This window comes from Zeus faber (assembly GCF_960531495.2).
Source record: "Zeus faber genome assembly, chromosome: 8".
Classification (NCBI taxonomy): Eukaryota; Metazoa; Chordata; class Actinopteri; order Zeiformes; family Zeidae; genus Zeus; species Zeus faber.
In genome coordinates this window covers 24,273,335-24,288,334 of record NC_137195.1, presented here as the reverse complement: position 1 = coordinate 24,288,334, position 15,000 = coordinate 24,273,335, and the positions used below count along the sequence as shown (strand labels likewise).

At 46.0% G+C, this 15,000-nt stretch overlaps 1 protein-coding gene across 1 annotated transcript in view; it reads right to left on the bottom strand.

The window, feature by feature from the left end:
- The window catches only part of col14a1a (collagen, type XIV, alpha 1a), a gene marked incomplete at its 5' end in the record, with an annotated part of 166,966 nt that overhangs the window by 81,271 nt on the left and 70,695 nt on the right, over nucleotides 1-15,000 (bottom strand). Inside the window, 5 exons of the mRNA XM_080004861.1 lie at nucleotides 1,684-1,833; nucleotides 6,374-6,496; nucleotides 7,658-7,790; nucleotides 10,905-11,047; nucleotides 13,198-13,330. Coding sequence (XP_079860987.1) covers nucleotides 1,684-1,833; nucleotides 6,374-6,496; nucleotides 7,658-7,790; nucleotides 10,905-11,047; nucleotides 13,198-13,330 — 682 coding nt within the window. The remainder of the gene's footprint in view (nucleotides 1-1,683; nucleotides 1,834-6,373; nucleotides 6,497-7,657; nucleotides 7,791-10,904; nucleotides 11,048-13,197; nucleotides 13,331-15,000) is intronic.

Genomic DNA, 15,000 nt, shown 5'->3' with positions numbered 1-15,000 from the left:
AGCCATCCAATGTCAGCACCTTTTAACCACGGCCTTGCTTTTCAAATGCTTTTCATTCTCGGTAATTCTTGTCTTGATCAAAAGCGTTCGGGGATCACAAACTTTTTAGATTAAAGCAACAATCGTCTCTTTTCTTTTTGTTTTAATCTTGAGCATGACAAATTGAGGAACTTTCAAAACATAGACAATGTTTGCCTTCAACTCCAATTGGTCCGTGCGCTCATCTGACGCGGCCAATCGGAGGCTAAGCTTTAAAGACAACATTAACTTTCCAGCAACTGATGTTACAGCAATTTTCCTGATAATCGCATGAACTCTCTCTCTCTCTCTCTCTCTCTCTCTCTCATTCACTCTCTCTCTCTCTCTCTCTCTCTCACACACACACACATTTTCTCTCTCTCCAACAGTCTATTTGTTTTAGATGAGAGAGGTGCTTAAGCCTGCATTAGGCCCTGCTGCACCTAGCGATACCGAATCTATATGCAGAAAGGCTTGCTCTCACTGGCTGGGGAATATTAATGTCTCTCTGTCTATCTATTTGCCAAAGTCTCCATGGAAATTAGACCGCCTGGTATCAGCAACCGCCGATTATGCATATTGTAGCCTATTCTCTCTCGCTCTCTGGCTCCAGCTCTCTATCTCCTTCATCCTTACACTTTTCATTTTCGACAGCCTTAGCGTCTATCCTTTTAATCATACCATTCCCTGATGGTTGGTATCTGGAATGGACATCTGAGGTGACCAGAGGAGGGCCCCCGATCAAGCTCACCACAGAAGGTGAGCAGAGCCGAGTGAGAAACGTCTTCTAAACGACCCCTTTTACATCTTGCCCTTTGTCATCCCAAATGTTATCTTGAGATGACAATTAAAAGCATACAGGACAAACTTGTGCCCCATTTCTAATGTAAAATGAAGAGCAATTGTGTTTGAAGTTAAAGTGTTGAAGAAGAAGAAAGAGATTCACTTTATTAATCCCTGCGGGGAAATTTGTCCTCTGCATTTCAACTCATCTAAAGTGCCAAGTTGGGGCGGCGGGCAGCCCTGGCACAGCAACCTGGGACCAACTCCAGTTCTAGAGCCAATGCCTTGGTCAGGGTCATCGACAGGAGAGTCTTACTCTAACACGCATGTCTTTAGGGTCGGAGGAAACTGGAGAACCCGGAGGAAACCCATGTGAACATGGGGAGAACATGCAAACTTAAACCAAAGGAAGCTTGTTGCTATGAAGCAACAGTGGGAACCATTGAGCCACCATGCCACTTAAAATGGCATCACTGATGAGACATCAACAAGCATCACCCCCCACCAGCTTCTCCAACTCCACGAGCTGATTTGGGACCACAAGAAAGCTTTCGGGACAAATTGTGGTAGTTCAGTGATGAAAATGTGGGGAGCTGAAGACAGAACTTAAGGTGACTTTGTGCCTTTACGTAAAGGATGTGGTGAAACCAGAGCCATCCATGGCCTGTCGCATGGGCATCGGTGGGCGTAAACCCAAATCCTAGGAAAAAGTATATTTGGGTCATTGGCTGTCAATTGGGGCTTCTATTGAGAACAACTGAAAGCACAACAAAACTCCAAGATACTTTAATTTAGTACAACCACTGAAGTTGGCAAATGCTTACAATTAAACCGGTTGTTTAACTTTAGCTTTTATGGTACCTGGGCTGTCAGGTAGCTTACGTGTTTTGGCGGTGCCGACGAGAGGCTCGCTCTGTCCGTTAGGGTACGACGCCGTCACTTCCAAACCGTACTCGGCCCCACTCTGCAGGTTCAAGATCAACGAGGAGGTGACGCCCTCGCCCACCACGGTCTCCTGAGCTGGTCCAGCGACTGAGGAAGAACAGAGAAACACCAACACACACACACACACACACACACACACATAGGAGAGAAGGAGAGAAAAAAGGGTAAGCGGAGGAGGTGTTAAACTGGGTTATTAAAGAAAAGTCACTTTTCTAATTAAACTTATCTTAATTGGAAGGTAACTTTGGCCTGACACGCCATCCTCTACCTGGCTGAAGTCAGTCTATTAAAAGAAAAAAATCCTTCTGAGTTACAGTCCCTGTTCCAACTGTCTGAGGGAGGAAATGCATTATGGGTGTGTGGTAGCCCCGTAACAGTCCCCGCATGTTTTCATTGGGACCTCTGTAGAGCGGGGTCCCGTCAAAATGCACCCGTAGTTGGCAAAGGGCTACTCAAACCCATAAAGTACAGCGCACTTTGCAACACAAACTACCTTGAAGGACTCTCAAACATATTTGTAATAACCCGCTGCAATGGCACAATATGTCAGTTGTGTGTAAATGTCAAAAATAAGTTATAGAAAAGATCCTTTCGGCATTCAAAGTGTCAGCTGGATGGTTTCTTCTTCACCGCTGCTCCTAACAAGATGCTCACTGCTGCAACCAGTGGTTGGAAGATGTATTGCAACAATTTATATGTATTGTTTTAGGATATAGTGTGCCGTACTTATTTGACTATTTTGATGACCCCCCCTTTGCAGAAGTCCCAATGAAAATGGGCTGTTACGGGGCTACAGGTGTAGGTACAGGTGTAGGGGAAGTCAGCGTGGTAGACGGATGCTCTCCGCCTCGGTGTCAGCTGTGGCAAATTGAGCTGACTGGCCAATGAAGGAAGGTTCCATATGTGACTGTCTTGCCTTGCAGGGAGGAGTGGCAGGGATCGTGCAAGAGCACTCTGGAGCAAAGTGCTCCGAAACAGACAACCACGGAGTCCAACATTTGGTCTTGTGTTTAAGTTGTTGCCGTCAAGCGGACCCCCACGTAACGGCGGTGGTCGGGACCGCAGAGGAGGGTGGGCGCAACCCAGCCAGGGCCGTCAGTACTGCAGGACACCGTGCTGCTTTCCCTCTCCAACCCCTTTTTCGGTGCTGTGGGACACCGTGCCGCTTTCCCCGCACCAACCCCATTTCCTTGGCCCCACTGCCTGTTGCATACTGTCCTGCATTCTGTACTGTTACTGTATTGCTGTGTCATACTGTTGTGTAACTATACATATAGTGATGTATATCTCAACACACACTACCTCTTTTTATTCACATGCCACTTTACTGTATATATCTGTATATACATAATAGTCTATTCCTCTTATCTCTTTTTGTATTGTCGTTCAGTATATTACCTTTTTACTCTGATTTTATTGTATTTACTTACTGAATTACATTTTAGGAATCAGTTTGTTTAGTTAGTTTAGTTAGTAATTAGTTAGCTATTGTGTCAGTTTAGTACTTCTTGTGCATAATCTCCAGGTGCGTTGCAATGCATTTCACTGCATATATGTATGCTGGTACTGAATTTATAAGTATGTGATAAATAAACATCTTGAATCTTGAATCTTGAATCTTCTTCCAATACTCTTCCCAGCATGGTCCAGAGACGAGCCCAGAGACGGCTCGTCAGACACTCAGGCAGGGGTGCTGGCGGTGCGGACAGCCCCATGAAGGACTTTCCCCTCGAACACAGGACGACAAGCTGCCTGTTGCATTCGAATGGTTCGTGAAAATTGATGGGGAGTCTGTGCGCGCGGATGCGGTGCTCGCGCACCCAAACTTTTCAATGATTAGGGATGTGTTATATCAGGTGAACTGCGACACCCAGTCAGGAGGGAGATCACCAAATTGTTGGTACCAAAAAGCCGCTGGGAAATGCTTTTCCAGGCGGCTCACAGTAACCCAATGGCCGGTCACCTTGGGCGCAAAAAAACACTGCAGAGGTTAATGGCACGCTTTTTCTCGTTGGGAATCTGGCCCATGTGCGCAAGTGGTGTGCTGCCTGCCTTGAATGTCAGCTGGTTAACCGGCCGGCCATGCCGAAAAGCGCCGTTGAGGGCCCTTCCCATGGTGGAGGGCCCGTTTGAAAGGCTGGGTAAGGACATCATCTGGCCATTAGACCACAGTGCATGTGGCTATTGCTTTGTGTTAGTCCTGGAGGAGTATGTAACCTGATTCCCCCGAAGCAGTGCCATTGTGCAATATCTCCGCAAAGAGTGTTGCGCAAGCACTGTTTCAGGTCATCTCCCGGGTCGGGATTCCAAACGAAATCACGACCAACCAAGGCACATCCTTCATGTCCCGTACACTGCAGAAACGTTATGAGCTGTTGAGTGTCCGCTCAATTCAGACCAGCATGTACCACCGCCAGACCGACAGCCTGGTGGAATGGTTCAATAAGACGCTGAACAACATGGTTCCTAAGTTTGTGCACGGCGGGTCCGGGAGGCGGATGATTAGTGTAGGTCAAATGAGCTGACATGCGAGGGGCGACTCAGGTGTATCACCTCAACCTTTTAAAAGCACGGAGGATGGGGCGACTCTTTCTCTGGCCGTCCCGGTGATCGGGAGAGACGATTTGGATTTTGGCACTTTGAAATGACCACCTCTCACGGGGCCAGGCTGCGGACGTGGCCACATTACAGCAGCGGTTTGCTGACAACCTCTCTCATACACCACCCTGTTGAAACAACGCAAAATCGTGCGAGCAGAATTGAAGGCCATGCTGGAAATGGGGGTAATTGAGAAGTCTACGAATGACTGATGTAGGCCCATCGTGGTAGTCAACAAGCACAATGGGTTGATGGGTTCTGCGTAGACTACCATAAGGTGAACGAGGTGTCAAAATTCAATGCATACCAAATGCCCCAGGTTGACGAGCTACTTGACCGGTTAGGCACGGCCCCGTTTTTTACGACACTGGATATAACCTAGGGCTACTGGCAGATTCCCTTGTCTCTAGAGTGAAGGGAAAAATCGACTTTCTCCACTCCACAGGGGTTGTGCCAATTTGTTACACTTCCCTTCAAGTTGTTTGGGGCCCTAGCCACCTTTCAGAGACTAATGGACCGGGTTCTTCATCCACATGCGGCATACGCTGACGCCTACTTAGACGTCGGCTGTCGGCTGGATGGCTTCCCAGTCGGGCGATGGGGGTATGTGGTAGACTCAGTGGCGTGGTCGAGCCAGCGAGGGGGAGGGCAGCGTGGTAGACTGGTAGACGCCCCTCGCCTCGGTGCCAGCTGTGGCTAATTGAGCTGACTCTCCAATCACGGCAGCAGGGATCGTGCAGGAGCGCTCTGGAGCCAAGCGCTCTGAACCAAGGAACCACAGAATACGATGTTTGGTCTCATGTTAAAGTTGTCCCTTATGTTTCCTTATTTCCGTACCTAGACCGCGCTGTTACGTTTTCAACTCCTTGTGAATAAAAAAACGCTGTGCCGGCTCAACTCCAAGTATAACCTGCGTCTCTCTGAGTCCTTACCCTGAACCCGGGTAGCAAGCCTGCTACAGGGTGCTTTGGTGATACCAAGCCAAACATGTGCGTGTGTCTGTGTGTGTGGATGTGTGTTTCTCCCTTTTTTTTTTTTTTTAATTCAATGGCACTGTGCCTTTTAAGCTGTTCTTCTTCCACAGAAAACAGTAGCCCTGGTGAAGTGTATTTTCCCCTTAAGCTTTAATTCATATAATGAAGCCAATTCCATCTGTCTCCGTGAAGCCGGGACCTCAAGAGACTGAGTAATTGGCTTTCAATGACTGAAAGCAGCCGTGGAAACAATAAAAAAGGCTCATCTTGAAGGGAGAAAAGCAACAGAAAGAAACCAATGGCCTTGTATTAATTGTTTTAATAGAGAAATAACAGCAACAAAAAAAAATGGGGAATTGTGGCGACAGGGTGTGGTGAACTTAAATGTGACTTAACTATGGGGATTAACTACCATGTTACGATATAGAAGAATTTAAGGGGCTGCTCTAGTAACATCTTATGGATTTAAATGTTCCCATCCGAGGAATCAAACTGAAGTTCATTACATTCAATGATATGGTCATTTAAAGTTATGTATAGGAATAAAACTCTATTATCTTAAGTGTAACTCCCTTGAGTTACAGTAGGCTATATTATTAGGCTAGTAGGCATTTTGAATGGAGATATGGCAATATCTGAATTTCATGATTATACCACTTAAAGGAGATTAAAAAAAGTTCAATTCTCTCATATTTTACGCTCATACAGAGGGACAAGGGGGAGAGAGCCTGACTTTGAGACATTACTTATTTCAGTGGAATCGCACCCTGTACTGTATAGTACAAAAAAAAGATTCATGCAGAAATGAATGTCCCCCTAAGCGTTTTTTGTCCCCAAACATATTAGTTGGAAAGAGTCCCAAATGTTGAATTTGGTCTGGTTAGATACAACGGAACCCTTCTTTCTTAGATAAAGACTGTACTTGGATGTTTTGTCGGTTTTGGGTCCTTGACTGTCCATGTCGAACCCATCGCCTCATTTCTCTCACACAGCAGTCTGAACATGAAGAGAAACAGCAGTAAGATCCAGAACTATCTATCTATGTGTGCACGTACCGGAGAAAGGCTGGTAAACGATCCGGTAGCCCATGGTCGGCGACGGCGGCGGGTCCCAGGTCACCCTGAATCGGCTGTACCACTCCTCCGACACGCGGAGGTTGCCGGGCGGTGACAGCGGCACTGGCGAGAGACGAGCCAATCAGAGTCAGAGAGGAACTTCACTGGCGTGGAAATTGTCCAATATTTGTCCTTTTTACACAGGTGTTTCTGGCAATGTGCTGAAATGATGCACTGGCACAATGTGTGGTGACGGGTCGGTCGTGTGAAAGCCTCAAAATCCACTCAGGAAACAGATTTAACGTTGGCTTCAGTTTTGTTTCATGGAGTTTGATCGGAAGTTATTATTTTGCTTTTATGTCACCAAAAACACACACAAAAAATAGGGATTAGCTCCATCTCGTTACTGAATAAAACTCCTCTTGCCGTGCGCACCTTCTCTGATCAAAATACTCCAGGAAGCTCATCACAAATTTTGACTAAAACATTACACGAATGGAAGACGATTGCTTTCAATCCGCGGCTTGATTGAATATCATGTTTTGCCGGGCACATACATGCGTTATTCACCGGCGGCAAAACACTGCGTCTTTAATGACTCGCGTCTCCTTTGACATTTCAATTCCCAACGCGCAGAAGAGGCGATCTCCCACTATTTGTCGGGCGATAATCCGGAGAAGAACCGAGCAAAATCAATTACGGCGGAGTGTGGCTATTAATTGTCTCCGTAATGAGGGGAGCCGCTGTGAGTATAAACAGCCCTCATTAGCATAATTAGGGTAAGATTCCGTATCTTTTGTCAATTACGCCCCCCCCCCCCCCCCCGCCCCATCTGAATAAGATCGTGAATGAACACGGAATTAGCTGAATGGAGATTAACATTGTGCTCTCCAGAAGGAAATGGAAATCTGCTTTTAATCATTCCTATTTTTAATACTCCCGTGTCCTTCCACCTAATGGGAGGCAGCCTCTTTGGCGGCGTCTTGACCCTGTGTGTGTGCGTGTGTGTCTGTGTGTGTGTGTGTGTGTGTGTGTGTGTGTGCGTGCGTCGGTGCGTGCGTGCGTGCGTGTGTGCACGCGCTTGTGTGTTTACATGCATTCAGAATGTTTTTGTATACATATTGTCCCCTATAGGTATGTTAGTGTGAATTTATTTGTGCATGTGTGTCCATCTATGTGTGTGCTGTACAGTAGGCGTCAGTAAGCATTCGTGTGTGTGTGTGTGTGTGTGTGTGTGTGTGTGTGTGTGTGTGTGTGTGTGTGTGTGTGTGTGTGTGTCCTTACATGTGACTCCCTGGGCAGAGACGCTGACCCCGTCCTGTCTGTCCAAGTAGACTGGCGTGATGGTCACTTTGTACTGGGTGTCTGGAAGCAGAGACTGTAGCACCGCCCTCCTCACGCCCCCGGGAACAACGACCTGGAGACCACCACCACACACACATACATGCACGTGCACACGCACACACACACACACACACACACACACACACACACACACACACACACACACACACACGTACACACACAGACACACACACACACACACACATTGAGGTCTAGGTGGTTTATGGGGTCATCTAGAAAAACCCAAAGATTAGTTTGGATTATGTCAATTTATAACAGCACTAAAGAACCATGAAAGGAAATCTGAAGATGCATATGAAATGTTTAAAAATGACTTATAAATGCTTAAAAGAAACAGCCTCTCAGATTATGAGGACACTAAATGTCCTGACGATCGGAGTGTCCCATTAATGCACATGAACACGCAAACACACGCAAAGACAACCACCCAAAACCCCAGCATGCAAAGTTTACTTCTGAAACACAGATACAATCAACCAAAGAAGCAGTGCGATCCGGAAGTCTGCTCATGTCCTTGGTTGGCTTTTGTGGGACGATTCGGAGCAATTCCGAGATCAATTCATTAAGTCCTGCAAAGCCCTGCGTACGTCCACTGTTACAGAATTGTGCTCATTTCAATTGGCTCGTGCGGTGTGTTCAGGCCCACGCTCAGACAGCGAGAAGATAAGGCGAACCAGTCAGCGCTGCAGGGCGTACAGTTCTCCGCAGCCTATTTCTTTATTTATTTGAGCTCGCCTCGCTTCTCTCAAGTCTGCAGAACGCTAGACCAAACTGTCACACCATTATGTATAGAGGGCGCAGCAACGAATCAGACAAGTTCAGGAATAAAGTTACTGTATCCTCAGTTGGTTTGTAATCTAACCACAATATGCCACAACATCAAACTATTGTAGTCGACAGTGTTCTAACTTGCGCTTAAGAAATGAGACACCATAGAACCAAAGCATAGACAGTGTTTAAGGATACGTGTGTGTGTGTGTGTGTGTGTGTGTGTGTGTGTGTGTGTGTGTGTGTGTGTGTTGTGTAAGTGTGTGTGCACATTGTAAAGCCAATTCAGGCTGAAGTCAGCTCCTATGCTATGTGGAGCTGTCCACTCTGGCTCAGCTTGTGAAACCCCCACCAGGACACACACACACACACACACATACACACACACACACACACACACGTACAAACACATGCAGTGCTTCCAAACATGCATACACAGAAATATTAAAACAGACACAACTTCCGTTCAACAACATAAAATACGCGACTGGATTTACTTCATTTGACTACATCCTGTGTGGAAGTAGGAGTGTATCCATAATAACAGATTTACTGTCAAACCATATTTAAGTTTTTCTTGTCGTTTGTCGAACGGCTGTTTCCCTTGTTTTCTTCCTCTATCTTTCTATTTTTTTTATTTCCCTTTTCCATTTTCTCCCCTCTGCCTCCAGTCTCCACTCCCGGTGAGGTAAATGGCTGCTGAAAAGATAATGGAATGTCTTCTGGCTCGGCCCTGGCCTCTTCATCTTCTGCCACTCCGACACAGCAGATGGGAAATTAAAACAACAAGGAAGAGTGAGAGAAGAGATGGACAGAGAGACAGAGAGACAGAGAGACGGACAGACAGACAGACAGACAGACAGACAGACAGACAGACAGACAGACAGACAGATAGGTAGATAGATAGATAGATAGATAGATAGATAGATAGATAGATAGATAGATAGATAGATAGATAGATAGATAGACTGACACACAGGCAGACAGACAGACAGACAGACAGACAGACAGACAGAGCAACTAACAGACAGATAGACAGATAGATAGATGGTGTGTGTGTGGGGGGGGGTTGTATTGGTATACTTGTGAGGACCACCCCTTGATAGCCCACTTTTTCTCTGAGGACATTTTTGGTTGGACATACAGGTAGGTAAGAAGGTAGGTACAGTAGGTTAATAGATAGATAGATAGATAGATAGACAGACAGACAGACAGACAGACAGACAGACAGACAGACAGACAGACAGACAGACAGACAGACAGACAGACAGACAGACAGACAGACAGACAGACAGATAGATAGATAGATAGATAGATAGATAGATAGATAGATAGATAGATAGATAGATAGATAGATAGATAGATAGATAGATAGATAGATAGACAGACAGATAGATAGATAGATAGATAGATAGATAGATAGATAGATAGATAGATAGATAGATAGATAGATAGATAGATAGACAGACAGACAGACAGACAGACAGATAGATAGATAGATAGATAGATAGATAGATAGATAGATAGATAGATAGATAGATAGACAGACAGACAGATAGATAGATAGATAGATAGATAGATAGATGGACAGAGACAGACAGACAGACAGACAGACAGACAGACAGACAGACAGACAGATAGATAGATCGATGGTGAGTGTGTGTGGGGGGGGTTGTAGTGGTATACTTGTGAGGACCACCCCTTGACAGCCCACTTTTGCTCTGAGGACATTTTTGGTTGTGAGGACATTCGAGGTTCTTATTTGTCGTCATTTTAAGTGGTGCGTGTGTGTCCCTGCCAGAGGCTCTGACATGTACAACCCTTAGCAGGGATAAAGAGGTGGAGAGGGAAAGGTGTAAGGTGACCGTGACCAGGACTCAAAGTGTGATCCGTTCTCTGATTGGATGAGGTGACCTGGGCACTCGCGCCGCTGATCAATCCCAGACGGACCGACACTTGGGGGCGTGTCTCGGCGTCCCATTCACAAAAGATATTGCGCTAATGACATGACAGCCAAACAGGGCCAGAAAGTTTTGCTGAAAAGGCGCTGCCTTTTTTTTGTCCGTGCAGGTACCCCCAGCTCCCTGCAGCTCCCGGTGATAGTGTCACTCAGTGTAACTGCGTGCGGCTGTTGGCGCCGTTGTTTGTGAATTGGACGTTTTTTTGCAACGAGGCTCATTTGCATAGAATTTTGCACCGAATGTGTGAATAATAGCTCATTTAAATTCGTGCAAATAGCACCAGGGCACCAAGACGCAATTTGCGTGACGGCTGTATATGTAATCAAAAAACATACTGTACCCTACAACTCTGCTGTGAATACACCTGAAAGAAAGGACACGCCCTTAAGCTGTGAACATGCTGTATATGAATTCCCTACGATTTGAGTCGCACTCACCGACTCCTCTTCGTGGTCGCTGGTGGGGCTGGCGTAGGAGACCCTGAAGCTCTCGACGTGGCGGTCGTCCAGCTCCCACGACACCTCCATGCTGCTGGTGGTCTCCTTGCTCAGCTGGAGGTTCCTCGCCACCGGACGCGCGACTGTTGCGTAGGAAAGTGTGGCGGAGGAGGAAGCGGAGGTTAATTAGACCCGCGCGCGTTAGAAACTGTAATTATGACCGAGAGGGACTGGCGACGCGGATGGAAAAAGCTACCCTCTCATTCAAGGTTACTCCCTCAAAAACCTTGGACCTAGGGCGGTCGGTAGACGAGAAAAGGACAAGCCAGACAGTAAACAAATCGGTGTGACAGCGGCGGTGACGACCCACTCGTTCGACAGTTGCCTGAATGACGATCTCGTGGAACTGTGATGGAATTTCAAAGCAAAGCTATCGTGTTTTTTTGAAGCTTTCCGCAGTGGCGGGTGGGAACCTCGAAACGAAGGAGACGTGTCAGGTTTTGAGCGTTTTTTTGCGGAGAAACTGCGGTGACTTGATTTAGCCCGAGCCGACTCCCCAGACAAAGCAGAATCCAGATGGCCTCCGGGCCGCCGCGGTGATAATGGACCTAATGCCCAGGCTTCAGGGGAGGAAAGCCAGCTTCGTGGACGTGACTCATAGAAAATGCACCAGTTTCTAAAGCCGCCGCTGGATTTGTTTGCTTTAAAGTAGGAGTGCAGCATCCTGACCGACTCTAGAACAGTTACAGGCGTTTAGCTGCCTCCAGTGATTCTATTTAACTCTCTGAAATTAAATAAGCTACATTTGCCAAAGCTCTGCTGAAGCCTCGTCCACGTCACCGTATTTTTTCAATCGCGAACTACAATGAAAAGATTGAACAGTGCACATTTAACGCCTGAAATTTGCAATTATTCGGTCTCCTCTGCAGACACACATCACGACTGCAGTCCTCAAGGAGCACAAATCAAAAGACAGAGGAGAGACAAACGCAGTCCTGTGGTACTCCATCACCCACGACAATGCATCCCACGACACTCGATACTTGCCGCCTTCTTTGGCTTTGCCATCGTGCCGGCGCACAATCTCATTGGCCGTTGAAAATTGCCATTTGAGGCTTTGACGCGCCCACGCCAAAGGATTTTGGGAAGACTCGCCCCGATAAAATCAAAAGCGTTGGACTGACTGAGTCAGCCCCGAAAGATCGGGTAAGGTGGCCCGAGCTTGACCGGTAGGACCGTAGGACTGTTCTCTCTCTCTGGCACGAGAACCAAGGCTTGGCAACTCACAGAGCCTCGTCATTTCTAGTGGCGGAACACTTTTTCTTGGACAGGCGCTCCGGCTTGAGGGAGGATTCTCACCTGGCCAGCGAGGACATGTGGATACCTTTAGAAAGCTGGAACCATTAGTGCACTCGTGTATAATTCCAAGGAAAATTTGTCTCTTGGTCAAAATGACATATAAGCCCAGTGGTCAGCGGCGCTGTGGTTCTAAGCATAGATTGCGTTGGACCATCACAATGGAAGGACTTAAATGGTTATGACTAGTTAATGATTTGAATTGGGCTTTTTTTTGGTCGAATTTCCCATTTCGGGAATGACGTTATTAATTACAGCTACATTTAAAAACGAAGAGCTGGCTCCAACACAAGCAAAACCAGTTCTCTTTCATTCACCATCCAGCCGTGAAATACCACTGGACATAAACGGACGGGGTTTCATTACCATTCAGATGTTATACTATTTAAACGCGGGAGCAAAACGTTTTGCTGCTTCTAACACTCAGAGTGAACAGTCTGGAGTCATAATTTCCCAAGAAACCCCGCGCAAAGAAAGCAATTACACTAAGAGCGCTTGTTACCGGGAGTCGTTGCAGCAACCGCTGTTGTACTAGCCGCCGCGTAAACACACAGAACGACGTAAACCAGCTGATGACAGGGACATCCATCCCGACATTTCGGAAAACTTTGCGGGAATGAGACAGAAATGCATAATTAATAAGCCAGGGTTGGGGACTAATGTTCTGGTTCTATTCCCCTGGTTCTATGATCAGTGCAAATGTTCTTACACAGTCCTACTTTTGGAACTTAGTTTGGCAGTGTTTCTTTCAGGGCGTAAGTCGAATGTATCACCAAACACAATTCAATAGCATTATTATCACATGACGAAAAAGCCGGGAACAAAAAAAAGGCAACACATCCGATGGCAAGAAAATGAAAGCTCTTCAATTGTTAGATTCGACACATCAACGCCTACAAAGAAAGGCGATCGAACGATGACATAAAATGCTGCGTACGCGTGGTCTCCACGACGGAGATGGTGTCGCTCTCCGACTCGTCCTTGAAAATGGCCGTCAGCATGGCTTCGTACTCGGTGGAGGGCGTGAGAGCCGTCAGGAGGAAGCCGCTGTCCGTGCCGCTCAACACCACCTCAGGAAACGGACGGACACAGATCCACACAGTATGAGAACGCTCGGCCGCTGCTGCCGTGCACTGAGGGTCTGCTGTGAGGGAGTCTGGGTGCAGTTTTCAAACAAACGCAACAAACTTCACATCGGTCGTGCTCGGCATCTTTTGCTTCTTTACTTTGTGCTTTAAAAAATGTGAACGTTCGAAACATATCATTGTTAATAGCGGTTCAGGAGTAATATACAGAAGTTAATACATTTCTACAACTGAAACCAGAAAGTTGTTACATACAAGTGATAATATTTGAATAAGTTAGTTAGATGGTGAGTGAGTGAGTGAGTGAGTGAGTGAGTGAGTGAGCGAGCGAGCGGGCAAGCAAGGAAGCAAGCAAGCGAGTTAGTTAGTAAGTAAGTAAGTAAGTAATTTAGTAAGTTAGTTATTTAGTTAGTTAGTAAGCAGGTTGGTAGGTAGGTTGGTTGGTTGGTTGGTTGGTTAGTTAGTTAGTTAGTTTGTTTGTTTGTTTTGTTCGCTCTCTGGTTTGTATGTGAATTTGTTCTCCCCGGGAGGTTGAACGATGTATGATTCTACCATTGAAAACGGTGGTTGTGTGCATTCTAATGCACAAGAGCGTTATTCAAATAAACAGCAGCAACAATGTCAACACAAGCATTTCCCAGAGAGGGAAATCGATTGTTTCGTCAATAACGCATGGAGTTACACATCCAAACAACAAAAAGTAATCCAAGAAAATAACACATGCATAGCAGAGAGCATCAAAACGCAAAAAGAAAAAAAAGAAAAAATCGATATTGTTATCATTCAGAAAGCTCAGGGATTTCAGCTTAACAATTTTATTATCATAAACGATTTTTTTTTTAGGGATCTGTCGAGCCAATCTATTGCTATGTGTTCAACAGTGGTTGGTTGTGTGTGTGCGTGCGTGCGTGCGTGTGCGTGTGTGTGTGTGTGTGTGTGTGTTAGGGAGAGAAAGAAAGATTAGCTTCCCTTTTCTCCATCTCTCCAGTGTTATTTTCAGCTCTGATGACTCAATAAACTCACACACAGATCCAAGCAGACAAATGCAACCCCCCCCCCCCCCCCACACACACACACACACACACACACACACACTCAACCAGATTAGCACATACACACAGTATTGAGGGCTCTATCGCTGCCCTGCAGCTCCCTTTCGAAAAGTCCAGATGATAGTGTCGGGACCATTAATTCACAAATGTATTTAGCCTTCATTAAAACTCAGCCAAGCTACTGTCAATGGGGTAGCTCCTGTCCATAACAACCATTCTGACAGTAGCTCATTTGTCCTGAATAAACTTAGTCTAGGACTTCCCAATCTAGAACTAATTCACCATGAATTAAGCAATTTAAAATTCTGGATTCATTTAAGTAGGATTAGTTTAGTCTTGATTTAGATTGAACCATGGCTGTGAAACTGCCCCTATATATTCAATGTTTGTGTCCGTAGAAAGCAATGGCAATAGGCTGTATTCATGGACATACTCTGAACAGTCCAAATAATACATTTTCGCTATTTATCTATCTTAATTCAAGACATAACTTAGGCCTAGATCAGCTCTTATCTTCCTTCTGGATATCTGACTTTGAGACTATTTTAACTGACTGAGAAAGGCCATTTCAATCCAAGTCCAGATTAAAATTGAAGATTAGGC